This window comes from Oreochromis aureus, linkage group 8 (genome assembly GCF_013358895.1).
Source record: "Oreochromis aureus strain Israel breed Guangdong linkage group 8, ZZ_aureus, whole genome shotgun sequence".
Lineage (NCBI taxonomy): Eukaryota > Metazoa > Chordata > Actinopteri > Cichliformes > Cichlidae > Oreochromis > Oreochromis aureus.
In genome coordinates this window covers 14,714,894-14,740,752 of record NC_052949.1, presented here as the reverse complement: position 1 = coordinate 14,740,752, position 25,859 = coordinate 14,714,894, and the positions used below count along the sequence as shown (strand labels likewise).

The 25,859-nt window shown below is 39.9% G+C and overlaps 2 protein-coding genes and 1 long non-coding RNA gene across 4 annotated transcripts in view; 2 read left to right on the top strand and 1 right to left on the bottom strand.

Moving 5' to 3' along the window:
• The window catches only part of LOC116329797 (integrin beta-3), a 19,085-nt gene extending 9,866 nt beyond the window's left edge, over positions 1-9,219 (top strand). Inside the window, exons 10-15 of the mRNA XM_031751886.2 lie at positions 989-1,433; positions 5,028-5,250; positions 5,330-5,430; positions 5,576-5,695; positions 8,163-8,329; positions 8,870-9,219. Of these exons, the coding sequence (XP_031607746.1) occupies positions 989-1,433; positions 5,028-5,250; positions 5,330-5,430; positions 5,576-5,695; positions 8,163-8,329; positions 8,870-8,938 (1,125 nt within the window). The 3' untranslated portion in view covers positions 8,939-9,219. The remainder of the gene's footprint in view (positions 1-988; positions 1,434-5,027; positions 5,251-5,329; positions 5,431-5,575; positions 5,696-8,162; positions 8,330-8,869) is intronic.
• LOC120441422 lies at positions 6,735-16,567 on the bottom strand. The gene is made up of 2 exons (XR_005614067.1): positions 16,319-16,567; positions 6,735-7,893 (listed from the first exon to the last, which is right to left on the bottom strand). It is a non-coding gene; the product is annotated as an uncharacterized LOC120441422 (long non-coding RNA).
• On the top strand, positions 13,448-25,859 carry LOC116329807 (serine/threonine-protein kinase tousled-like 2). Of its 2 annotated transcripts, none has more exons than XM_039616336.1 (21): positions 13,448-13,952; positions 15,041-15,135; positions 17,386-17,457; positions 18,249-18,318; positions 18,539-18,576; positions 18,771-18,863; positions 19,661-19,768; positions 20,227-20,319; positions 20,683-20,793; positions 21,032-21,168; positions 21,268-21,420; positions 21,764-21,830; positions 21,950-22,047; positions 22,138-22,219; positions 22,427-22,518; positions 22,651-22,740; positions 23,286-23,455; positions 23,596-23,734; positions 24,329-24,440; positions 24,532-24,639; positions 24,828-25,859. In XM_039616336.1, exons 2-21 carry the CDS (start codon positions 15,043-15,045, stop codon positions 25,005-25,007), a joined length of 2,106 nt encoding a protein of 701 aa, XP_039472270.1. In that variant the 5' UTR covers positions 13,448-13,952; positions 15,041-15,042; the 3' UTR covers positions 25,008-25,859. The 2 variants fall into 2 exon arrangements, with proteins under 2 accessions (XP_039472270.1, XP_031607759.1); XM_031751899.2 differs by having other exon boundaries at positions 13,450-13,986.

Here is a 25,859-nt window from a genome sequence, read left to right as displayed (position 1 = left end):
AAGTTACCCACATAAAAGAAGATTTAGGATTAATAAGGTAGATTCTGAATTACCACAGAAAGGGGAGAAAGGCAGTAATCTGACTGTGATCTTTATCTACAATCATAACCTCTGTCACACCCAGTTGACTGTACATGGTTGTTTCCTTGCTTTATTTGTTTCAGATAAGGAGGTACAGTGATCGTGATTGTTTACATACTGTACTGGCCACACTCAGGAAAACATCCTTCATGACACTAATTAACTTACTCTCAGTGTGGGGGTTTTTTTGTTACCGTAATGTTTTTTTATAGGAGGACACAGTCGCCTAAACGCATTTAGTTTTTTCAAGGAATATTCTAACAATTCATGTTTAAAAGATTCTGCTTATACTCAAAATATAACCCATCTCGAGAGACCATTGTTCCCTATAAACAAAAATAACACATTAGTTCCATATGGGTCTTTTTTTGGTATGTTTCCATTTCCCTTATTTCTGCTATCTGAGTCGGATTTTCCCTTTTTCTCATAGTGTCAAGGAGTAAACGATGGAAAAATGGATGACAGAGTCTCTAACTTTATTTTTTATTCTTCGTGTTTTTTTGTCTTAAGATCCTTTTTTTAATAGTTCTCTTTGTTAGTTTTTGCATTTTTCTTTATCTAAGCATCTATGGCTATTTTTCTTTGTCTTTCCTCACTCCAGGTGACATTTTCTGGCCTCTACACATTTCTTTCTCTTTACCTCAGCTCCTATTATTATTTCCATATATGGCCATCTCTCCAGATGTAGTAACTCCCCACATTTACCAGATCTGGCATGCAGTGCTGAACAATTACTTTGACTAAATACATTTGGAGGCATTCCTTGTGTTACATCTGCTTTGTGCTGTTTTCTCTGACAGTGATTAGATAATGCTGAGTCTGGATGCCATTAAAAAAAAAAGAAGAAACGAGTAAAAATGAGTATAAGCGTCTCCTTTTTTCTTTTCACTTCTGCGCTCTTTGGCAGGTCTCTTTCAGTGTGGAGGCTCGTGCTCGTGGTTGCCCACCCAAAAAAAAGAAAACCTTTATCATCAAACCTGTGGGCTTCAAGGACGCCCTCTCCATCACCGTCACCTTTGAGTGCGACTGCAAGTGCCAGGCCAAAGCCCAGCCTGATAGCCCCAAATGTACCAACGGCAATGGCACTTTTGAGTGTGGCATGTGCCTGTGCCACCAAGGTCGCTTAGGACCACATTGCGAATGTGCCGAAGGTGATTACAACCCCATGGCGCAGGATCGCTGCAGTGGACCTGCAGGATCCGGAGGACCTCAGTCTGCTATCTGCAGTGGCCGTGGAGACTGCGTGTGTGGCCAGTGTGTGTGCCACAGCAGTGACTTTGGGAAAGTGTGGGGAAAGCTGTGTGAGTGCGATGACTTCAACTGCCTGCGCTACAAGGGAGAACTCTGCTCGGGTAAGGCCTCATGAGTTACAGTAAGAAAGACATGCAGGATTCTTGTGTATTTACTTTGCTTTAGGATTTTAAATGAATGAGTATTAATCAGTGATGTGCTTAATGGTCAACAGTTTAGTCAACAGCTCAGGAGGTAGAGCAGGTCATCTACTGATTGGAAGGTTGGTGGTTCGATCCCTGGCTCCTCCAGTCTGCATGTCAAGTATCCTTGGGCAAGATACTAACCCCAAGTTGCTCTCTGATGCATCCATTGGAGTATGAATGTGTGTGAATGTACTTAGAAAGCACTATGTATAGAGGAATGAGTGTGATTGGGTGAATGTGGCATGTTGTATAGAGCGCTTTGAGTGCTCCGGGAGAGTAGAAAAGCAATACATAAGAATCAGACCATTTACAAAAAAATATTAGGACAGTCTAATATAGTCTGTTATTCCCAATAAATATTGAATTTCCTGCTGTAGATACCTTTAGTTATCTTTAATTATTAACCAGTATTTGCTTTTTAAAGGAAGACTAAAAATGGGAGTAGCTCTGTTCAAGGATTAACTTTAAAATGGTACACTGGGGTTTAGTGAGGGCAGCAACTAGTGCAGGAGAGATTGTATGTGCTGTACTTTTTTTCTATTATTATTTTTGGCCGGCCATAGTGGTCTGTGAAGTTGCTGGCAAACAACTGAGATATACCCAGCCAAGAGATAGCCCAACCTTAGCTGTTCCCCCCCCACCCCGAAAGCTGTAGTAGGTCAAAATGACCCACTGACTTCTATCTTGATTTTTCTGTATGCTTGTGGTAGTTTCGTAGAATGCGCGCAGTTTTGTAGCTGAGGTCGTTTGTCCCTTTCACCACACTGACTTGCCACCCACCTCATCTGGGAAGAATTATATACAGTAAAAACTCTCCCCTCTGGATATGGGCTACATTCACAATAAACATCTGGTTTGGTGTATGTGCACTACGTGTGAGTGTTAGCTCAGGTTATATGTTTGTGTCATCCAAACCTTTTGTACTAAAGAATTTGAAGGGATTCATGAACACACAACAAAACATCCTGATGGTGATTTTCTTCTACACGAGAGACTTTGTGTCTTTGTTGTGGTTGAGATTTTCAAGCAGTGGAGTGAGTTTATCACTTTACTTTTTATTACTTTCAATGTTTTAGTGTTTTTAAATAAAAACCATGCTGCTGAGTCAAAACCATGAAAGTATCAGAATGACATCACATGCTGTCATGTAAAAAAATACCTACATGTTCAAGGAAAACTATTATGCATATGAGATCAGTGGGGGTGCTGGCAAGACATGTTGGCTCATGTTAGAATTGAGTTAATGGTTAAAAAAAAAGTTTATTGCTTTCTTAGAAGTTTGATGAAATGATCAATCTCATGTCATTAATGCGGTGCTTGCATTTTGTTAATTCCAAACCCCATTTATGAGAACCCAATTAATAAAAATCCAAAATGTAATCAAGTTTAGCCACTTTTCCTTAAACTGAACCCAACATTTAATTGTCATTAATGTCTTTAATATTTAATTTGAATGCTTTGATAGAAGCTGTAAGCTGTTTTTATGACTGTCTGTTGCAGTCTTGTAACAGAAACAAAGTAAGAATAAAGTTTTCTTTGTTTTTTTTTTAACTTTCTTGCTATATTGTTCGCAGCTAGCTTAGCATAAACACTGAACGCAGGGGGAAATGTTAGCCAATTGCAGAGATCACAAATACTCCTTCCAACACTTCTAAAACTTACCTAATAAAATGTTTTATTTTTCCCATTTTCAATTTGTGCCAAAAGAAAATTAAAAACAACAGCTGCAAGGATAACCAGGCTAGCTGTATTTCTTTGCTTTTTGCTAACGAGCAAGCTAAGCTAAGTAAGCTAATTGACCCTGAACTCTATACTTGGTGAACAGCGTTCACAGTGTTACTGTTCTTCACAGAGTTTTAAATTTGTTACATTACATTTTTATACATTCAGTTTAGTTTAATTTAGTTTCCAGTGTGGGTTTGATCAGTTTCCTTTTAGTTTAGTTCATTGTTTGTTTGTTTGTTTTTGTTTTGTTTTTAATGATATGACAGCTATTTTGATACAAATGCAGCTTTTCATATCACGTAGACATAGTGTCATTAAACTTATGCACTAGTACCTCCTGATGCTATTTAGGTTGAATTTATTTGCTAAGCAGCTTGTATTAGGTAGTTTTTAGGTAGAGCTCATATGCCACTAAACTATCCATCCCCATCTCGGCCGGTCTCACAAAGAAATGTTTTCCTGTGCACCCCAAAGTCCATAGAGTAACATGAAAATACCTTTATTCTTACTCATTGGCTGGTGTGGTGTAATGATGCTAAATATAAACTCATGTTTGGCCAAGAGGGAGAGTACTGGAAATGTTCAGAGACTATGTGTGTGCAGAACGTAGTCTTCTGTTGTCTTGAAATATCTTATTCAGTGTGTGGACCATTATTTTTTCTTCCACAGAATGATCTAATTAAAAGCTAGCAGTCCTGTGGCCATGTGATAATGACAGTTTATCCATGGATCATCCTTTATCCAGTTAGACTGTGCCAAGCAGCTTCCTGTGTCATTGTTTATCTGGGCATTGTTTTTTGTGGTGGAAAGCCACAATGTTTTTGCCCCGTCACTCTTACTGGCATGTACACTCACATTCACACAGAGTTTCGTGGAATAACAACAAGACAATGTGTACAAATTTGCTCAGATATGCGCTTCATCACGCAGCCAAAAATAAAAGCAATGCAGTCACCACAGACAAACAGTGAAATAGGTTTTTAACCTCTAGCAGTTTAATAGTCCGCTTCTGGTTTCCAGTGTTTATAGTGTAAAGTCATGAACTTACAGGACCACTGAATGTCTGCAAGAAATAATTCTTATTTTGAACTAGCTACAATTAAAAAGTCTTCTAATTGTTGGGGTTTTGCTGGATTATTGTGGCATCTTTGCCTGTTGTTGTGATTTAGTGCTAATTAAATAAAATGTAATTGATTTAAACCTTTAAATTTAATTTAAGTTAGATTTCTGGCTGTTATTATTGCCATGAAATGCTAGCTTGACTTCAGCATGGCTGTTATGGATGCTGTGTTTGAAGTGTTTGAAGGCAAAGCAACATGGTACATTTTTTCAGGGTACAGAGAAGAGCCCATAAATGGGGAAAAAAAGAATTGTATGACACAGGTTTGTGGTCAATTCAGTCATAACCACTTAACAAGCAGTGGCCAGCCATTACTAACTCATGCTGACCACCTAAACAAGGTCCACCCAATTGCATTTATTTTACATTTGTGAGTTTGTAAAGGTACCTTTTGCCCAGCAGATTATAAGATGGTGCGTAATATTTATTTCTTTAATAATAAAGCCATGAAAATAATGAGCATGCGTATAAGCTTTTGTCAAAACTTGGAACAAAATAAATAAGTTTGTGTAAGACAGTGTGTAAACTATATGATGCCAAATGATTGAAGTTACAACCATTCCAGATGCCAAAAGCGTCCTTCTTCCCCAACTCGTGCCGCGCCCTCTTTTTCACATAAAATTTCTTGTCACATTGTCCTCCTCTTGTTTTTTGTTTATTCTCAGGGCACGGTGTCTGTAACTGTGGCTTCTGCCAGTGCGCACCAGACTGGCAGGGTGAGAACTGTAACTGCTCCAGACGTACAGACACTTGTATGTCCAGCGTGGGCCTCCTGTGCAGCGGGAGGGGTCAGTGCGTGTGCGGAGCCTGCGAGTGCACGCAACCAGGTGCCTACGGAGCCACGTGTGACAAGTGTCCCACCTGCCCCGACGCCTGCACCATGAAGAAGTGAGTTTACATACAGAGATATTCAATTTAGCTCCTTAAAATCAGCTGATGGCCCAGTTGATATTTTACATTTTAACAGGGAGTGTGTGGAGTGTAAGCACTTCAAGAGGGGCAAACTGATTGAGGACAAAACCTGCTCTCGAATCTGCAAGGATGAGATTGTTCTTGTGGATGAATTAGGTGAGATGTTTGTGGATTACAAAACTTGTATTTTGGCACTGCTGGTTAATGTTAATAATAATTCCATAAATGCACAAGGTGGAACAATCCATTAAAGGGGTCATTTTGTGTAACTTGTAATGTAACGTCAACATTTTTCACACAGAGCTCCATGACACAAATGCGGTGAATTGCACTTACAAAGATGAGAACGACTGCGTGGAGCGTTTTCAGTATTATGAAGATGCCAGTGGCAAATCCATCCTCTTCATTGTCAAAGAGCCAGGTAAGAAACCTCAACAATGATAAGAGATACAAAGATTGATGTTTATTTGGCCCATGCTGTTTTCTGATTGTTTGTAAAGTTGAAACTTTACAATGTTACCCACACTGTAGTAAATTACACGATCTTCTCTTATTAAAACAACTGAAAATAAAGTGCTCTGCTGCTGGATGTACGAATAATTAAATAAAATGAACTGCTGCACACCCACCTTTATCTGACACATATGACTTTACAAAACTAAAGCAGCAAGAGATTTAGAGAACATCACATCACTTTCCAGCATGTTTATAACTTCACCAAATAACAGGACATTCACCTTTTTCTCCTTTGCTCTTTTGCTCATACCGAGGCTGCTGGCTTGTGGCTGGCCTGTGATTGGCTCTGAGCTCTGGCCAGGCCTAGCCTGCGCCACTGTGTACGTGTTGTGCGTGCATGAAAGAGAAGAGTAATCCGATTCCATTCCCTAGCTTGTCAATAGATTCATCTCTACTGTTAATTGCTAATTTAATGTCATTTAATATTAGGGGTTAGAAATATGAATCTGTTGCCTTTTGTGTGCTGAATTTGCTACCAGATGTAATCAACACAAATGCTGAATAGATGAGGATAAACCTACAACAACAAACTTTCACCATCATCTGCTTTTTCTTCACCCAAGTACAAGCTGTCACTTCCCCGATGCCTGCTCTCTCACTTGTTAAGTGGCCAAATAGAAAAAGTGTGGGGCAGTAAAATAGCTTTCTGCCCTCAGAGAAAATCTGTACTTGGGTCTACCTTTAATGAATGTGTGTGTTTAATTTAAGCACAACTGGGTATCAGAGAAATACACCACAACTTGCCTTGAACACGGGGCACCCTGCCGTGTCAAAGAGGGCTGTAAATAGCTGCCCAGCTCCTCCGGGAACATGCTGACTATACATATCTTAGAGAGAATGCCCTCTCGTGCTCTCCTCTTGAGGATATGGAAGAAAATAAGTAAGCAAAAGAGCAGCGAAGGAAATGTGAAGCTGTATCACTCACCCTTCAGAGCTGACTAAGCTTTTTTTTTTTTTTTTTTTTTTAAATTCAAGACATAAGAAAAAGTCGGTAAATCACATTAATCAATAATGTCAGCCAAGACATTTCCATGTAGACTTTGATGGGCTATGAGCATTAAAGGGTCAGCTGAAGAGCAGGAAGTAAAGCTAATTTAGAATGATAGAAGGAGGAAGATGAGAGCAGCTTTGATGTTGGCCGTAAAAGTTCACTATCGTTGCTTCGGTTGCACAACACTGCTTTTCACATGCATGTAACCAGATGCTACACAGATATACCGACATTATGAGGAACCCATAGAGCATTACAGCTCTAGGAGCATTCTTCCTGTTAAACACCTTGGCATCTTTCGCCTCATCATTTGGTTGTCCGATGTATACAAGCGTACCACATTTATTCACTGCAGCACCATAACACTTTTTTAATGACAAAAGCTTAAGAAAAAACTTTAAATATGTCATTTTTTTATGCCGAGAACTCTAAATTTAGAATCGTATGGGGGTGGTTGAATAATATTTTGATTACCTCATATCTGTCATCACATTTTGGCTCGAATATTTTTCAGTTCATCAGCTTTTTTGATTGCGTCACATCCACTTTAATTGACCAAGTAGACCGCAGTGGAAAAATAAAGATCTAGAAGTTTCTCATGTGAAATAACTCATACTGCAGGCCTTTTGCAGACCTTTTTTGGAGCAACAATGCACTCTGGGGACTAATTAAGCCTCAAAACTTGTAGCCAAAACATTAGTGAACTACTGTAAGAGATATTGAGAGATATAAAAGACACGTTTGCTCCTCAAATTCCCAAACCTTACAAGCAACTTAAATTTTCACAGTCCCTCTAGTTGACTGTAAAACATACTTGGGGGAATTATTGAAGAGAAATTAGTCATGGGGACAAGGCTAGCAAATGTGATGAGTTGTTCCACTTTTGGAGTGGTTCATGTCCGTGACTCTTTGAAGGAGCGTAATGCCCGTCATTGTGCAAATGAGAGTACTGGAGAGTTTTGCCAGACCACAGTGAGGGAGGAGAGGATTGTGGCCTTGCTGTAAGAGGTTACCGTTTTCCCCTTTGGCCCATCTTCCACTCTTCTCTCTGGTCTTTAACAGCCTGTCCAGCACTGTTATGCTTCCCTTGTTCTCTTCCAGCACTTGAAAACCTGATGGCAATTAGAAAACTGTCAGTCATGCTAAAAAGAACCATGCTATTAAGCTTAAAGCTGTACATCTGCCTATATAACAGGTGTTATTACTCCTGACTCTGAAAACTCACTGCAGTTAGTAGAGGACTGCGTTGCGATATTAGCGAGATTAAATCAATAAGAGTGAAAACAAGAAACAGAGATGAAACACGGTTATAAAATCATTTCCTCTGGCCTGACCTCTGGCTTATCTGCTCATTCCTTTATCACTTCCTCCTTCTGTTTAGACTGCCCCAAGGGTCCAGACATTTTGGTGGTGCTTCTGTCAGTGGCAGGAGCCATTTTATTCCTGGGCTTGGCCGCTCTGCTTATCTGGAAGCTGCTGGTTACCATCCACGACAGACGGGAGTTTGCCAAATTTGAGGAAGAACGCGCTCGTGCCAAGTGGGAAACAGTGAGTGAACGGACTCTGAAGTAGTGAATTTGGAAACTGCAAGTGCAGCATTTGTTTAATATTATCATAGAAAGCACTGAGGATTCAATGCAGTCTTTGCACACACACAAGTATGCAAACATGCCTGCACCTTCCTATACACACACACTCACACACACAAAAAAAGCCCACACACGCAGTGTCTTGCTCCCGTTTTCTGAAGATGTTTTTTATTATTTCTGTTACACGCTGTTACTACCAGCAGAACAAAAAAGCAGCCAACGGAAGGGCTGGGTTTAAATTAGCCAGCGCTAATCAGCCTTTACTGGTAATAAGCCTGTTTGTGGCCTAAAGAACACAGCTAAATCCCACAGGCCTCAAACCACAAGGAATCACAGTAGGTTTAAGTTGCTCACAAGTAACACAAAACCACACACTCAAGTTAGCATGTCTGCTTAAATGGTGACATGAAATAGCTGTTTTAAATGTGGACTTTTCTATTGTGTCATTACCATAAACCGCCCCTTGACTCGTATCTCCTTGTGTGTGTTTGACTAACAGGGGCACAATCCTCTTTACAAGGGAGCGACATCAACCTTTACGAACATCACATACAGAGGAAAAGACTGACGCTACTGAACAAAGATGGAGAATAAAGGATGGAAATAATGCACTTCGACAATCCTCTCTGAGAAGGCAGCGAATCATGTGCAGGCCTCTACTGTCACGCAATAACTAATAATTATTTGCTTGTAAATATGTAGAAATCATTCCGTGGAGACATTTTATCAGGGATTTGACACGAAACACCCGCCTGTACTACGATGTTAGATAAGGTGTTTGTTGTTTTGTTTTGAATGAGAATTGTTTTGTTGTGCAGCCCATAATAAAGGTTTAGTTCTCCAACAGTAGCTTTTTGTCCATCTGTTGAGAGCGAGAGTGGAATCAAGAGCACAAAATTTAACGAGAAGCACGAAGAGAGCGCAAACTTTCACCGAGGCACTCGTAAGAGAAGTTTTGTGTTTTGTACAAATTAATTTTGTTATCTTTGTTCTTTTTAATCCTACTTTAAGTAGTTTGCAGTTTATAACACATTTTGGGGTCAATATGACAACGTCAAATGTCAAATGTAAAAGTGAGGTCAGATGTGACAGGATATTTGGACGCAGATGTTAATGTGATATTTAGAAACCCCATATACCAGGATTGTCTCCTAAATGTTGCCAATGTAAAAAAAAGACAGCAGAATTTTAAGTAAATTCATTTTATGAAAGTCTCGTCTTATTTGACCTTGAAGAAGTCAAATAAGATCAGAAATCCTGATATATCATCATATGTCATTTCCTATATACCTATATGTTGTCAATACAGGCAACGGCAGTAAGAAACGTAGTTTTAAATAGCTCTATATAGCATTATTACCATGTCAGAAGTCAAAAAGAGGTTTAAGTCTTTAGATATGGTACTCTCTATATGTTGACAATAAACACCACACTTGTAAGAATCATAGTTTCTAAGTTATAAAACATTTTGTCAATTTTCGACCATCAAATCATTACGTTGACAAATTTTAATGGACTGTTAACTTGACCCAACCCTACACCCCTACAAAGCTTTATCAGAATTCATTCATAACTTTTCTAGCCATTGTCTTTACAGAAAAAAAGATGTGAACGCAAGCGCTACCAACAACATAACCTTTTTGGCAGAGGCAAAAAGTATATATTTAAGATTTGATAAGTGCTATATACTTCCCAGTGTAATAGTAGTCAGGCATCCAAAGATAACATCAACATTAACATTGAATAAAAAAAAAACTTGGCAGCAAAGGAAATGTTGTGCTTATTAAAATAAAACCAAAAGGATCCACATGACTGCATATGTGGCAAAATGGTAAAAATTATATTTTAAAAAAGTAATATGGGTGAACTCAGTTCATATAAGCCAGTGTAGGACATAACTATTCACAGAATTTCCTGTTTGTGACACCCAGTGGGAAACCACAAAGATAAACTGCCATCATGTGGTTTGGACTAAAGTGAACATTTCTAGTGCGTACAGTGTTAATATAATTTTCTTTTAAGATATGAAACATGATTTTTAGTCATTCTTTGTAATGCACTGGATGTTATAAACACATAATTTGAGACATTAAAGTTAAAGCATGGCGTTTAAAGAAAACGGAAGTCGTCAACTATAGGTCAGTGGGGCTTGTGTGCTCACAGCACTCGTGATTATTGTATTTACGATATCCATTCTCATTAATATTGTAATATTGATTCAAAAGTAGAAAAAACTGTCTGAAACCACGCTTTGAGAACAAGTAAAGGTAGAACACTGACTAATTCCTGCTGTGTTTATGTTGTAAATGTTAAAAATGTGATGAACGAAACTGAGAAAAACACATAAAACAGACAATCAGAGATCTGCTTTTCTGCAAAATACATTTGATTTACAGTCGATCGTGTAAGCCTTTAATTAGTCTTTATTAAAATATTGTCCATAAGCCCATTTTGCTGTACACTCAGTCTGTGCATGCATCAGCTTAAAAGGATATTTTCTTTTTTTCATGATAATAATTATGATAAACCTATTATCATAATTATTAGTGTAACTAAGTCATCCTCAACTGTCTCTTGACTGTGCAGGGTTTTTGGAATGCAGCGCACTACTCGCATCTCCTGGACTTAAACTGCAGGTTTAATTTGCTCGTTTGTGTGCACAGTGCACTTCATCTGCTCAACAGAACACAATATGGAGACAGAGAGAAAGAGAATAGGTAAAAACATGTCCCAGCTGACTGGCTCTGACAAAGCCTGTAAAGCTATTTAGCTCCACCAAGTGGAAGAAAGAGGAAACAACCTGTGAGGTGGTTTAAAAAAGATTAATTGAACGAAACTAATTCACATGTACAGATATGACGTCAAGCTGGCCTTTTTAACTTTAAGCCTCCATTAGAGTACATCCTACAGCACAGACTGTAGATAAAAGATGGATGTATACACCACCATGTCACCTGTTGTCTTTGGACTATGCATTTAAGGAAACACTGGTTTAAATCAAACCACAAGTTTGGTTTAAACTGCAACTTAAAATAGAGTAAAGCTAATGAAAAAACAAAAGCCCCTCAGTGTTCACATTAGTGTTTATATCTTTTTCTTGGGAGTGTCTGGACCCACTGCATGTGGATTCCTGACCCTGGGGTGACATAAACAGCCATCAATATAATTCTCTTTTGATTGGTGAGATGTTTCCAAAAAGTCTGCACAACTCAGCACTAACTGACTTATACCTACTGACAAAATACACAATTCAAAGGTGGTCATTGACCAATTACACAACTGAAATGGATCAATGACATTGGTCATTCCGAAGAATTATTTTGAAAATCTTCTGAAGCAGCAGAGATTTACAGGAAAAAAGGAAGTAAAACTACCTTCACCCTTTGTGCTTCAATGGGAATTAAGAACGTAGCAGTACCAATAGTAGAAGTAGTAGTATTAGCAAATATGATCACCGCTATAAAATAAGAGGTTTGTGGAGTTTAAAGGTATGTTAGCACAATGGTAAATGCCCTGTATTTGTTCGCTTTACTAGTCCCTAAGGACCCCAAAGCGCTTTACACATCCAGTCATCCACCCATTCACACACAGGTGATGGCAAGCTACATTGTAGCCACAGCCACCCTGGGGCGCACTGACAGAGGCAAGGCTGCCGGACACTGGCGCCACCAGACCCTCTGACCACCACCAGTAGGCAACGGGTGAAGTGTCTTGCCCAAGAACACAATGACCGAGACTGTCCAAGCCGGGGCTCGAACCGGCAACCTTCCGATTATAAGGTGAACTCCCAACTCTTGAGCCACGATCACAATTTTCTCAGGAGTGGATATCCAACCAAAGGTTAGACCATGCCATGCTCAGTGACATTACCAAAAACCCAAGAGATACACCTCGGACTCTACAGGCTTAAATGTTAAAGTTCATGAAAGCGGGAAAAAAACGTTCTTGAAAGCACAATTAGAAAAAGACTCATCAAGTATTGCTCTTTTGGAAGTGCTGTTAGGGAAAAGTATCTTCTATCTAAAAAGATCATGCCAGCACAGCTTAGGTTTGCAAAGTAGCATCTGAACAAACCACCAGACTTCTGGAACAATGTCCACAAGACCATAATGGAAATGTTTGGTCATGATGCACAGCACCACATTTGGTGAAAACCAAACACAACATATCAGCACAAACACTTCATACCATGTGGGAGCACAGTGATGGAAGGGTGATGATTTGGGATTGTTTTGCAGTAGAAGGGTCTGGATACTTTAGAATCATTGAGTCAACCATTAACTCTTCCATAAACCAATCTATTCTAGAGTCAAATGTGAGGCCATCTGTCAAACAGTTAAAACCTTGTTGAAATTGGACAATGATCAATTGCACAGCTGCAAATCTGCAACAGAATGACAGAAAAAGAAAAGAATGAAGGTGTTGCAATGAACCAAAGTCCAGACCTCAACCTGACTAAATGCTGTGGTGGGTTGTGTAAACAGAAGTCCAGAAACCTGAAGGAATTGAAGCAACATTGCAAAAGAAAACATTTACTTCTGCTAAATTCTACAAGCTATAAACTACAAGCAATCATAGGGTGTACTTCATTTGTTCAACTGATTGTAAAGCTTCACGAGAAAACTCGTTTTCACACCGCTGTTTTATGTGAAAAGTAAAAAAATAATTAGCTGAGCATAAAATATTTGAATACATAAGGTAAGTTCATGGAAGTAGCTTACATAGCAGTGATGATAAGGAATTAAGCTCACACAAATACAGTGTTAAACATTTACTAACATTTTTTTTTTTTAAAATACAGATTTCTTTGGTGTCATTTAATTTGTGGTGATTTGATGCATCTGTTTATTCTAAGAATCCATGCACAGTTCAGGCAAACGACTAAATGCATTAAATTATTCTGTAAGCTAACAAAAATATGTTGTACATGCAGGACCTAGTTTGACTTTATTGGTTGAAATCCAGATTTAAAAAGCAGCTCTCAGGGAAGCTTTTTAGGGCCCCCTGTGGTGTGGAGACCTGGGAAGTTAACGATTTCACCCGGTTGTAATCCAACCTTGACTACAGTACTGAGTCCGTTTTGGGGGAGCGTACATTATGTGGTAAACCGGCGCACTGGAAGCATCACTGTAAAAGGTCTCCTGGGAGCTCACTGCGGCCTTGCTGCGGGAGGTTATGATCTTTTCTTAAGCATTAAAATAATGGACTGTAACGAGATGACTCCTCCCGGTGCAAGCATCGCTCTGTAACGATAAAAGGAAGACCGAGTGAAGCAGAAATGTGACAGCACTTGTCAGGAGACTTCAGAGCACTGACAGCTCCCGGTTTGCCCGTGCAGGGGCACCAACACGGACGAGGAAACCCCGAGGATCACGGCCCTCCTGTCCGGATGACACCGACAGGAGCCAGCCACACTGGTCTTTATAGCTAGCATTAGCTAAGCTAACAAATGTCTTCCCTGATTTCTTAATAATTGTAAATGGATAACTTAATACAGACAACTTTATTTGAGATGCGGGGAGCTCGGGGGTGTTAAGGAGTTTGCTGTCGCCGGTTGGACGGATAACATCCTTTCTGGGGTGGTGAGTGCTGTGAAAACTGCAAAAGGTTCTCCAGGTGAGACTTCTACTGTAGCTGGCGTTTGCTCGATTCATCACTTGACCCTAGCTAGTCAAATTGAGCTGTGTAGTAGGTAGGTTCAAATCCTACATTTTATCGGCAACGATTGAGTCGTTCAGCCGATTGGCATATGATAAGCTGACAGTTGATGGGAGCGTATCGCTTTTGTGTTGTTGTTACCAGGATTTTGATTAGCACCGTTAGCTTTAGCTAAGTTTGGCATTCCTCGTCCACTCGATCGGTCAACAGTATCGAAACGGTTTTTTCACCAACTTTTATCAAGGTTTTGCTGAAAGGCTGCTCGAATTGGAGAGCTATGAGCCCATGGGATTGCTTTTGGTGTTGAGATTGAGCTAGATAGTATTTCTGTTTAGGTAACTTATGCTTTCTAGGATTGTTTTGATATACAAGTGAACGGGCTTGCTGGGCTGCCTGCTCAGAAATGAATATCATTATTTTATTATTATATTCTTTGGTGGTTTTTGAGCTATGACACGTCCCATATGTGCTCTCAGATTTAATTTTCTTTTTCTATTTTTTTGTTTTTGTTTTTTTAAAAACCTGTTTCTTGAAATTAATTTCAGAGTGTCACTTTAAGCAAATTTGCCCTGGTGTTTGTGTTTTGAGGAAAGGTTCTCTTTGAACAGCAGGCTGTCACGTTTACTGATCAAATAAATGCCTAGGTTACCATGCAAATGTGACAAAAGGTGTTACATTTTCCCAGTCAGACCTCAAGCTTGTTGGATCACTTCCCCAAATCAGAAGGAATGATATACATTGAATTGTGTGACACTAACTCAAACCAGGTCTTCCACATAAGTTAAATATTTGTGGCTCAGGAGGTAGAGCAGGTCGTCCACCAATCAGGAGGTTAGTAGTTCAATTCCTGGTTCGTCCAACGTGAAATGTGGAATGTTAGATTAAAAGTGCCTAGTTAAAAACAACTTGTGTGAATGAGACTTGTAATAAGAGAGTGCTTTGAGTGCCCAAATTAACTAGAAAATTGCTATACAAGTACCAGTCCATTTACTGTTTATGTCTTACTTTCTAGGCATGATGGAAGGACTTCATAGCCAGGCTATCAGCCTGGATCCACGAAGGCAGGAGCTACTTGAGGCTCGGTTCACTGGAGTCGGTGTGGCCAAGGTTGGAACATTTTAACATTGTAATGGTTGTTTTGTTGCTTAAAATGACAACAGTTGCAGGTACAGGTCATTTCTGCAGATGCTGGACTTGATGCATGTTGTTTTTGCTAAATTTTGCAATTCTTGCTGAATTAATTCCTGGAATTCATCCCACAACCCCACTGTGAGTGCAATTGGTTAGCACTCCTGTGTTAGTCTTTCAGATGAGGAATGCTTAGAAGTCCTCTCTGTTTACAGTGTGCCCTGTGTTCAGGAGGTTTCTTCAGTGCTGTGATCTGTTTTCATGAGCTAAAGGTACAACAAGACAAGCTCTGTTTTGGCTGACACAGGAGCTGGTCGGCAGCTCTTTGTTTCAGTGGAGGATAGTGACGCTTAAATGGCACAGCAGCTGAAGCTCACAGTGTTGGCTGTGCTTTGCTGTATCCTGCTGTTGAACTGGGTATTAATAAGCGAGGGTGCACATCTGAGAAAATGGCAGCTCCTAAGAAAGCAGCCTTTTTCTTTTTTTCTTTTTTTCTTTTTTTTTTGACCTATATTTTGCTCTTAAATTTATTCTCAGGACTGCTTGCTGTGGTATAGGAGGATAAATGATGTAAGGCTGTGGGTATGATACCAGTGGTATACAGTGGATATAAAAAGTTTAGACATCCCTGTTAAAATGCCAGGTTTTTGTGTTGTTAAAAGTGATACCACCACCCACCTTTACCTTACTTAACTCAACTGAAAAACAAACATTACGGGAAAAATATATAAAACGTCATATACTAAGTGTGTATATATGCTTCGGGTGATTTTCGTGTTGAAAGGGGAAATTCGTCTTCATGTACAGCTTTCTGGCAGATGCCTTAAGGTTTTAAAAGCATGATACTGCCGCCACCATGCTTCAACATGGATATGGCATTATGCCACTTATTTATTTGTGTTGTTGGTTTTTAGGTTTGTTTTGTTGTTTTTCTTTCCTCTTTTTTGGTTTGGGGCTTTCAGTATGTATGTGTGGCCAGTCTCCTCAGATCAATGTCAATTTTCCACCCTTCTTAATTTTAAACTTGATGATTTAGCAAATTGTAGCTGGTCTTGGATATTTTTCTTTGTCAGAAATGGCTTCCGTCTTGCAACCCTACCCCATAGTCCCGACATATGGAGAATACGGGATATTGTTGTCACATGCAGTACACAACCTGTACCGTCAGAATTTCCTGCAGCTCCTTCAGTGTTGCTGTAGGGCTCTTGGCAGCCTCCCGGACCAGTTTCCATCTTGTCTTTTCATCACTGTTGTCCCATATTTCTGCCTTTTTTGATGACTGGCTTCACTGTGTTCCATGCTATATCCAATGCTGTGGACATTTATTTTTTTTTTTATCTTATTTTTATAAACCTTTCTCTTGACGGATGCCTTTCAGTGATAACATCTCTTTGATGCTTGGCTTTTGCTCTATTTTGCAACGGAGTAAATGTTGGGAAAATCCTACTAGGGCAGCTGAACTTTATTTGGGGTTAATCAGGGTTTCTTTAATCAATGGCAGCTGTGTACCCAAGAAGATTGATTGCTGTGATTAAATCAAAAGGTGCTTTAAAAAAGTATTAATTTAAGAGTGTGGACACTAATTCTGGTTATTGTGCTTTTGTTTTTTGCTTTGTTTTTTCAATTAAATTTCACAGGTTATAGGTCACATTAAAGTTTGGAAATGAATGGATGGATATATTTTAACATTATAGATATCCACTGTATGTCTTTGCGTGCTATTTAGGACGTTGCAGTCAAACTGTAGATGTTAATATAAAGGAATGAGAGGAGTCGTCTGCTATAGTTGTGACCTTGAAAAGCATTAAGCTAGCAGGCCTTAAAAAGCATTAGCCTCCTGCCCCAGAAAGCCTGCTGTTTCTTCTTAGTCTCATCAGGCTGTGCAGAGTCTGGCCTTTAATGACCCCAACCAATTCAGCCAACTGGAAGTCAAGTGAAGATTAACAGGGTGATGTGTGTAATGCGCACTCACAAGGGTCATAGTGTGACAGTTGTGAGTTCTGCCATAGTGGTTGGTGTTTTATTTTTTGATAATACTGCATTGTAGAAATCTGCAATGAAATGAATTGGGGAGTAATGCTGACAGACTCTAAACAGGCCACAGGCGTCTTTTGCTGTATCTCATGCATGCAGATCATTTAAATATCCCGTATAACACATTTTCAGTTCTGTCCATAAGAGTAGTTAATGATTAACCAATCGGGTCTTTGTCTCTCTTCTTTGCTGTAGAGTTCGGCCAACAGCGAATCATCCAACCAGTCTTTGTGCAGTGCAGGATCACTCAGTGACAAGGAACTGGAGGTTGGTTTTTGATGTTTGTGTGTGCAGCTCGCAGGTTTTCAGTATTAGCTGTTTCAGATTAGTTATGTATTTTGTGTAGTACATGCAGTAGTGTATGGAAACACTGTGTGTGTGTGTGTGTGTGTGTGTGTGTGTGTGTGTGTGTGTGTGTGTGTGTGTGTGTGTGTGTGTGTGTGTGTGTGTGTGTGTGTGTGTGTGTGTGTGTGTGTGTGTGTGTGTGTGTGTGTGTGTGTGTGAGAATAATTTATCAATCTTTTTTTTGTTTTTACACTTTAATTAAATAGTAACAGAATTTAATATTTAAAGTGTTTAAAAGAAATTGAGAGAAAACCAATAATTAACCCAGAGAAAGAGGAAAAATGCTTTTGTAAATTTTAGTTTATGCTTATGGATAAATGGGGAACCTAGCTGGCTTAAAGAAGCCCACACAAACATGGGAAAACATGTAAAGCCCTCAGAGAAAGACTCATTATCCAGACTTAATCCTGAACCTTCTTGCTGTGACGCAATGAGGCATAGCAATAAGCCAGCATACCACCTCATAGGCAAATTTTAAAACCTGGTATGACTATAATATGACTGGAAGTGCTACATCAAAGTTTACTAAATACTAAACTCGGATAAAAAAAAAAAAAAAAACTGCTGTTAATGTTATTACATTTTTTTTTTTTCAAAAGTTTATTTTAACTAAGAGACTCAAACTTAAAGCTCCAAGACTTACATTTATACAGTTTCTTTGCTGTTAATGTGGTTAATTAATAAATTCTAAGCTACTTTTCTGTGTTTGTCAGACACCAGAGAAGAAGCCCAATGACAGAAGCAGGAAGAGGAAAGGAGACACCTATGACAACAACAGCCAAGGCAAGTCCACATACATGCTTATGTGTTTAAAGCAGAAATGCCTCTCGGTATTCAGAAATGATCAGCTGCTCAACTTTAAAGTGTTGCACCACTTAAATAATTAGTGTAATTAGTAGTGTTAAATAATTGTTTAAAAAAAAAAAACTGGAGTCTTAAAATACAAAGTTATAAGAGTCACATTTATGTTTCCTTTACTATAAAAGGCTGTTTTTGTTTACAGGAAAGGGAAGAGGGCAAAAAATGAGCGATTATTGCGATGTGAGTACAAACTGAGAGGACCTAAGATGCTTTAGATTTATTGAATGCATTGTTTCATTGATGCTCATTGTTTTCAGTTCTGAAGCTTTCCTCTTTCATACTCTTGTCCTGGTTATATCAGTACTGCCCTTCATTGATCCTTTGGTAAATAACCACTCTGTCCTCTTTGTTTCTTCTCTTTTCCCTGTGGTCAGTTTGCTGGTAGCAGCGGCTCTGGCACCAGTCCTGCTCGGAGCATCCCTATGCTGGTGCGCTCGTCTCCTCAACATTCACTGTCTAATCCTATGGTGAGCACAGCATTCGTCTCTGTTGTCAAAGTCAGTCGATAGTTGTGAGTTTTCTTCTTTTCTGAGAGGACTAACTGGCATGTCTTTGGTTTGTCTGCATCATTACAGCCAGTGGAAACACCAAAGGGTGATTTCTAGTGAAATGGGAGCTAACTTTTCTAGTGCTGGTGTCATGCCTTCAGATGTTGTTCAGTTTTGGGCTCAACTGGCTGGGATGTAAAGCAGGGAACAGTCCTGAAGATCAGTGTTTACATTATATGAAACATTTGCTTGCACTAAATGTGTAAGCTTCTTTGATGGCTGCATTATATATTTGATAACTTGATTACATGCCGTAACTTTCCCCCAGCAACTAGCAGCTCCGTAAGCAGTAATTTATGGCGTTGGGGCTCTAAATGAACAGGAGCGATAATTGACTTCCTGTGGCATCCTAGTCAGATGCCTGAACCACCTCGAATGGCTCCTTTCAATGTGGATTAGCAGCGTGTCTGCTCCACGGCCACAATCTGCCAGAGTAGAGCTTTTCTGGATCAGGAGCATATCCAAATGCATGCTTCGCTAGCATTTAGTCCCATTATATCTCCAAGGAAAGTTGTAATAAAACTACTATGGACTGTCAAAATATTTCTTTCTCATTCAGAACTATCCTTCTTTTTTCTTTCTTTTTTTTTTTTTTTTTTAATGAAATTCTCTCCACATTATATTTTCCTTTTAATGCCTTTGAGCTTCTTTATAAACTGTTTATGCTGTCTATGAATCCAAGTCTGATATTTTCTTTCTTTCACTGTGAAATACAGCTTCAGCACAACAGTCCTTCGTCCACAGGATCAGCCCACACAGACTCTTCATCTTGCAGCTCTGTTAAAACAGCCCCCACACACTCCTATTCCCACAAAGCCATCCAGGTAACTGAGACTGACCCAAATCACTGCTTGACACCTTGACTTTTCTTCTTCTTCTTTTTTTTTTTTTTTTTTTTTTTTTCCCTTCATTATAGTCTCAGTCATGTTGAAGCATCTCCCTGGTTTAAGTGTTTTGTAAAGTCTGACAAAATTTGTAAGGTTGCAACACTGCACATCTTGTTATGCCATAAGAAAAAAAAAGTACAGTACAGTTGGGATGTGGATGCTAGAATTAAAAGGGCATTAAAGGTCTCACACTGCTGGTTTTCTGACATAATAGTTGCAACACATCCGGCTGTTCTTGTAAATTACACTAATTGGCCTGATTTAAAGGTCAGCACTTAGAAGTCACTTCTAATATTTGCGATACCAGTGGCTGATTTTGATTTAAATTTAAAGTGATGGACTCCTTTGTTAGTGAGGGGTGTGTGTGCTTGCTACCTTTTGATCTCCTTCCTCAGTCGGACCTGACAATCCTGAAACTGACAGCATTGGAGAAGAGCAAGAACTCTGACCTGGAGAAGAAGGAAGGGAGGATAGATGACCTGTTGAGGGTAAAATCAGCAGTTACTCAAATGTTTCTCTTAACAGATAGCTTGGACCATTGAAAATACAACTGTGAGACAAGTCATTATTGTCCAAATCGGTTTCTTTGAAGAGGCACAGACATGCATAGATGTTTTATTTGGCTAACAATGACAAATCTCTCAGTAATTAACCTTCCCCAGCCCGCTTATAGCTCATCACGCTCGTTAGCTTTTAAATGCCACTGGTTTGCTGACATTTACACCACTTTCATTCAAGCTACAAACTGAAATGCTGGCAGTTTTTCCCCATCATGTCAGTTTAATAAAGCGGCCTTGAATCCTTGCTGTAATGAGAATTGGTTGTCAGAGTGATGATGCGTGTTTTGGCAGGCGAACTGTGACTTGAGGCGGCAGGTGGACGAGCAGCAGAAGATGCTGGAGCGCTACAAGGAGAGACTAAACAAGTGTGTGACCATGAGCAAGAAGCTGCTAATTGAGAGGGTCGGTGTGAATATGAATTTGCACAAGTATGTTTGCCTGATTTGGGACACCTCTGTAGTACAATGTGAAAACCAAAGAAGTCAGTTTATGCATGTAAGCATTGCCGTCATGTAACTTTTGAAAGACTTCATGGTGATTTAAGGTGGAACTGAATAGTAATATTTGATACTTTATATCTAGGTTGTTTTTTTTGTGCCTGCACTGTTTTACTCATTTATTTCTTTATTTGTGTTTGAAGTCAAGACAGGAGAAGATGGCATGCAGAGACAAGAGCATGCAGGACCGTCTACGCCTGGGCCACTTCACCACCGTACGCCACGGAGCTTCCTTCACCGAGCAGTGGACAGATGGATATGCCTTCCAGAATCTCATCAAGTCAGAACGCAAATGGGCACAAGCGTACATTTAAATTGTTATTTTTTTTCTATTCTGCATACAGAAATGCTTACGCCAGATTGTCCCTGCATGTTGTAGGCAGCAAGAGCGAATCAACTCTCAGCGGGAGGACATTGAGAGGCAGAGGAAGCTGCTGGGGAAGAGGAAACCTCCCTCCATGGCCCAAACGCCTCCACCCAACCTGGAGCACAACAAACGAAAAAGCAGAAGCAACGGCCAAGAGAATGAAACGTACGGTTACACGGAGCAAATCACTTTATTGTTTAACAATTAGTGGATTAATAAGCTTCTAGCCTGAATATAATGAGGTTTACCGGTCTGTGGGGGGCCAGTCATGCAGTTTTGTGGTGAGTGGTATTGATGGCTGTCAGTAAGCCGTTAACCTCGACCAGCATTGGGTGAAAAAAATTTAGTAAGAGGTCAAATGCTGCATATTTAACTCTGTAGATCACAATTACTTAGACATTTAACATATTTTCTTCAGTAAAATCTCACATTTTCTTTGCTTTCTGTTTTTAATATCTTGTTTATTTCTTATTTAATTATGCATTTCTGGCTCTCTGATCTCTCACAGGTTGTCACTGGCAGAGTATCGCGAGCAAGAGGAGATCTTCAAACTTCGAATCGGTCATCTTAAAAAGGTGCCAATGTTTCTTTTCACTTTTCTTGTTGTTTTTCCCACTTTTTTTTTTTTTTTCCTCCTTTGGAGTCACCCTTTCAAACGATGAGGTAGGTGATAAATCTCTGCACTTGTATGCAGGAAGAAGCAGAGATCCATGCAGAGCTGGACCAGTTGGAGCGTGTGAGAAATCTGCACATTCGGGAGCTTAAGAGAATCCATAATGAGGACAACTCACAGTGCGTATCATCCCAGTTTAACATGCCCTACTCAAGCTCTGTGGTGTCTTTTTAAAGCAACAAATACTTTAACGACGTGTTACTTTGTAGATTTAAAGACCACCCCACACTGAATGACCGATATCTGCTGTTACAACTACTTGGAAGAGGTGGCTTTAGTGAAGTTTTTAAGGTAAGCCGGTGCTATTTACTTGGTTTCCATTCCTCGTGAATACCTTTTTTGTTCCTCCTTTGTTTTCTAAACTTTGAGTGACGTACAGGAAGATAAGACTTGCAACACTTCTGTATGCAGTAAACAGCTACTGTAGAGAATTCAATGGGAAATTCAGGCCAGTAGTAAACTGCTTTGTATTGATGTGAAATGTACCTTTTTTTACAGGCTTTTGATTTCACAGAGCAGAGGTACGTGGCCATTAAAATCCATCAACTCAACAAGAACTGGAGGGAAGAGAAGAAGGAAAACTACCACAAGTGAGTCTGCCGCTCTGTAAATGTGCTCTCTACGTGTTATTGTGTGATCGAAAATATTTCTGATTTATTTTTTTTAAATTTATACTCAAGTGATTAATTCGGACTCATTCATTTTTTTTTTTTCCATTGCAGACACGCCTGTAGAGAATACAGAATCCACAAAGAACTCGATCATCCTAGAATAGTGAAACTTTACGACTATTTCTCGCTCAACACAGACTCGTAAGTGCTTCATTTCACATAAAGCTCACGATGTGGCACTAATGCGATGATTATCTGTAAGTGTTCGTTATTCGGTAGTGTTCAGTGGCAAAAACTTCAATTTTAATTTTCTCATCTGTAGTTATTATGGACGTTTAGGAGCTTGGGTTTCAGTTGGAAGTTTGTTCTGTGTAGTTTTTAGTCTGTGGCAGTGGCTATGGAGGTGATGAGAGCCTTAGGTGACAACATTTAAGAATTACTTATTATTTTTAACAATGTTACTAATTTTTTTTCATAGTAAATGCTAGAAAATGTTAAAACTGCTATGTTTGATGAAAAGAAATGGAAAGCAGAAGCTTTGAATATTTGAAAGCTTCTATAGATTTCCAGTAATAATAATGTGGCTGATGCACATGATCTTTTTTTGTTCATGTTTTTTGTAAATTTGGTAAGTGTTGCTGATATTATCAGTTTTTATCACATCAGGCATCTTAGGATGTGTTTGAACGTGTAGGTGATCATTGACGCCTTCGCAGTTAACCCATGTGTTATCTAATCTGGTGCAGGTTCTGCACAGTACTCGAGTACTGTGAAGGCAATGACCTGGATTTCTACTTGAAGCAGAACAAATCGATGACGGAGAAGGAGGGCCGCTCCATCGTCATGCAGCTCGTCAATGCCCTCAAGTACCTCAATCAGATTCGGCCACCCATCATACACTACGACCTCAAGCCTGGTAGTCTCACTGAGTTTTATGGGCAACACACAAATGTGTTTTCTATTCTAATTCAGTTAAACATAAAACATCTCTGGCTATGTTTACAGTGTAGGACTCGTGATGCTTGTGAACCCTCATTTTATGTGTTCTGTCACCAGGGAACATCCTGTTGGTCAACGGCACAGCTTGCGGGGAGATAAAGATCACCGATTTTGGTCTGTCTAAGATCATGGACGATGACAGCTACAACTCTGCAGATGGCATGGAGCTGACCTCGCAGGGAGCAGGGACCTACTGGTACACACAGACACTTTGCACTGCATTTAGTCACCAAGCAACCAGTATGACTACGCAAGCAGATGTGTAACGGTTTCACAGTAATGCTGCTAACTCAATTTTAATTCTTTATTCAGCAGCACGGTGGTTAGCACTGTTGCCGCACAGCAAGAAGGTCTTGAGTTCAATTTCACCATCATGCCGGGGTCTTTCCGTGTGGAGTTTGCATGTTCTCCCCGTGTTTGCGTGGGTTCCCTCCGGGTACTCCGGCTTCCTCCCACCGTCCAAAGACATGCAGCTTGTGGGGATAGGTTAATTGGATAATCCAAATTGCCACTAGGTGTAAATGTGTGGGTGAATGTGAGTGCGAATGGTTGTCTGTCCCTGTGTGTTAGCCCTGTGACAGACTGGCGACCTGTCCAGGGTGTACCCCGCCTCTCACCCTATGACAGCTGGGATAGGTTCCAGCGCCCCCCGCGACCCTGAAAAGGATAAGCGGAAGCGAATGGATGGATGGATGGATATTCAGCAAGCAGTTTGAGAATAAAGAGAGATCAGAGAAAAAAAAATTTTTTTTTCTCCATGATTTGTTATTTTTGTTTGTCTTGCTTGCAGGTATCTACCACCTGAGTGCTTTGTAGTGGGCAAGGAGCCCCCTAAAATATCCAACAAAGTGGACGTTTGGTCAGTAGGGGTCATCTTCTACCAGAGCTTGTATGGACGCAAGGTAACCACTGACCTATATTACAATAGTTTTCAGGATTGTTTTCTTTTTGAATAAATGAACTCAACAAGTGTGTAACTTGATCTTTTTCAAGCCGTTTGGTCATAACCAGTCGCAGCAGGATATCCTACAAGAAAACACGATACTAAAAGCCACCGAGGTGCAGTTTCCCCCCAAACCTGCGGTCACCACAGAAGCAAAGGTCTGGTATTCATTTCTTTTAAACTGCAACAAATTGACCTGTTGGCATAACTATTTCTAAAGTGTATTACACATGGTGCTTTAACAGAACAGCAGTTAGCTTAAGGATTTTTTTTTTTTTTTTTTTTTTTTTTATTAAAGTGTGTTCAGCTATAATGAGTCACTTTTTGTCACGGTTTCCCTTCACAGGCCTTCATTCGACGGTGCCTGGCTTACCACAAAGAGGACAGGGTGGATGTGCTGCAGTTGGCCAGTGACCCCTTCCTCATGCCCCACATCCGAAAAGCCCTGGGCAGCAGCACACCTCCAGCACCTCCCATTCCTTCCACCTCCAGCTGCTACAGCAGCAGTGCCTCCAATTCAAGCTAGCTGAAAGAAACTGGAGCAAAACCCCAAAGCCACGTGGAGACGTTACACCCTTGATGGAGCTTCTCCTTTGCTCTCGTCATGGCGAGAAAGCAGAGCGCATGATGGGAATGAGGCATCTTAAAAGAGTGAATGGAACCAAAATAATCTATGGTGTGGCGTTGTAGTAGAATATGTGCCCACCACTGTTTTTCAAGTGGTGTAAATGTGCCAGCCTCTGGCTGTGGGCTCAGTAGAACCCAAAGAATTGCCCATATGCATGCACTAACAAAACTTTGGCTCATTTCAAGAGGCTTTTTTACATGACGAATATATGAAGCACCTGAAAAATTGCACAACTGTGACAGGCTCAGAGGTATGCTATGTGTGGAAAATCTCTTGCCTATACTCGTAAAAGGTTTTGAAGAGGAAGCATAAATTAAGTGTCACCCCATACTGCTTGAAATACATCGTCTATCAAAGTATTTTCAGATTAATAGTTGTCCGTTTTAAATGTGTTCTGATAGAATTGAACCTGGAACTTTTTTTTAGGAAGGGCTCCGAGTGACTGATGACCAAAGTTCGAGGCCTGTTGTGATGACACGGCTTCTTTAAAAGGTCATAAATGACTTGACACAGAAGAGGGCTGACTCTAGAAGACTGACTTGTTTGACCAATTTGAAATATTTTACTTGATAACTGGAATTCAGCTTATTTTAATTGTTAAGTCCATATTTTTCCATGAGATTCACCCCCACCTCTAACGCTGTTAAACTTGAATGGTGTGTGGGTGGTGACTGAGTGATTGTTGTGATGCGAGGTAAGATTAAACTGAACTGATGAAACCATTAAAAAAACAAAAGAATATTTGGTTAA

Excerpts from the sequence above, each read along its gene's own strand:
- LOC116329807 (XM_039616336.1), top strand. The coding sequence starts at position 15,043 with ATGATGGAAGGACTTCATAGCCAGGCTATCAGCCTGGATCCACGAAGG. Across the intron at positions 18,577-18,770 it reads AAATGAGCGATTATTGCGAT|TTTGCTGGTAGCAGCGGCTC; the intron begins GTGAGTACAAAC and ends CCCTGTGGTCAG. Across the intron at positions 22,048-22,137 it reads CATAATGAGGACAACTCACA|ATTTAAAGACCACCCCACAC; the intron begins GTGCGTATCATC and ends GTTACTTTGTAG.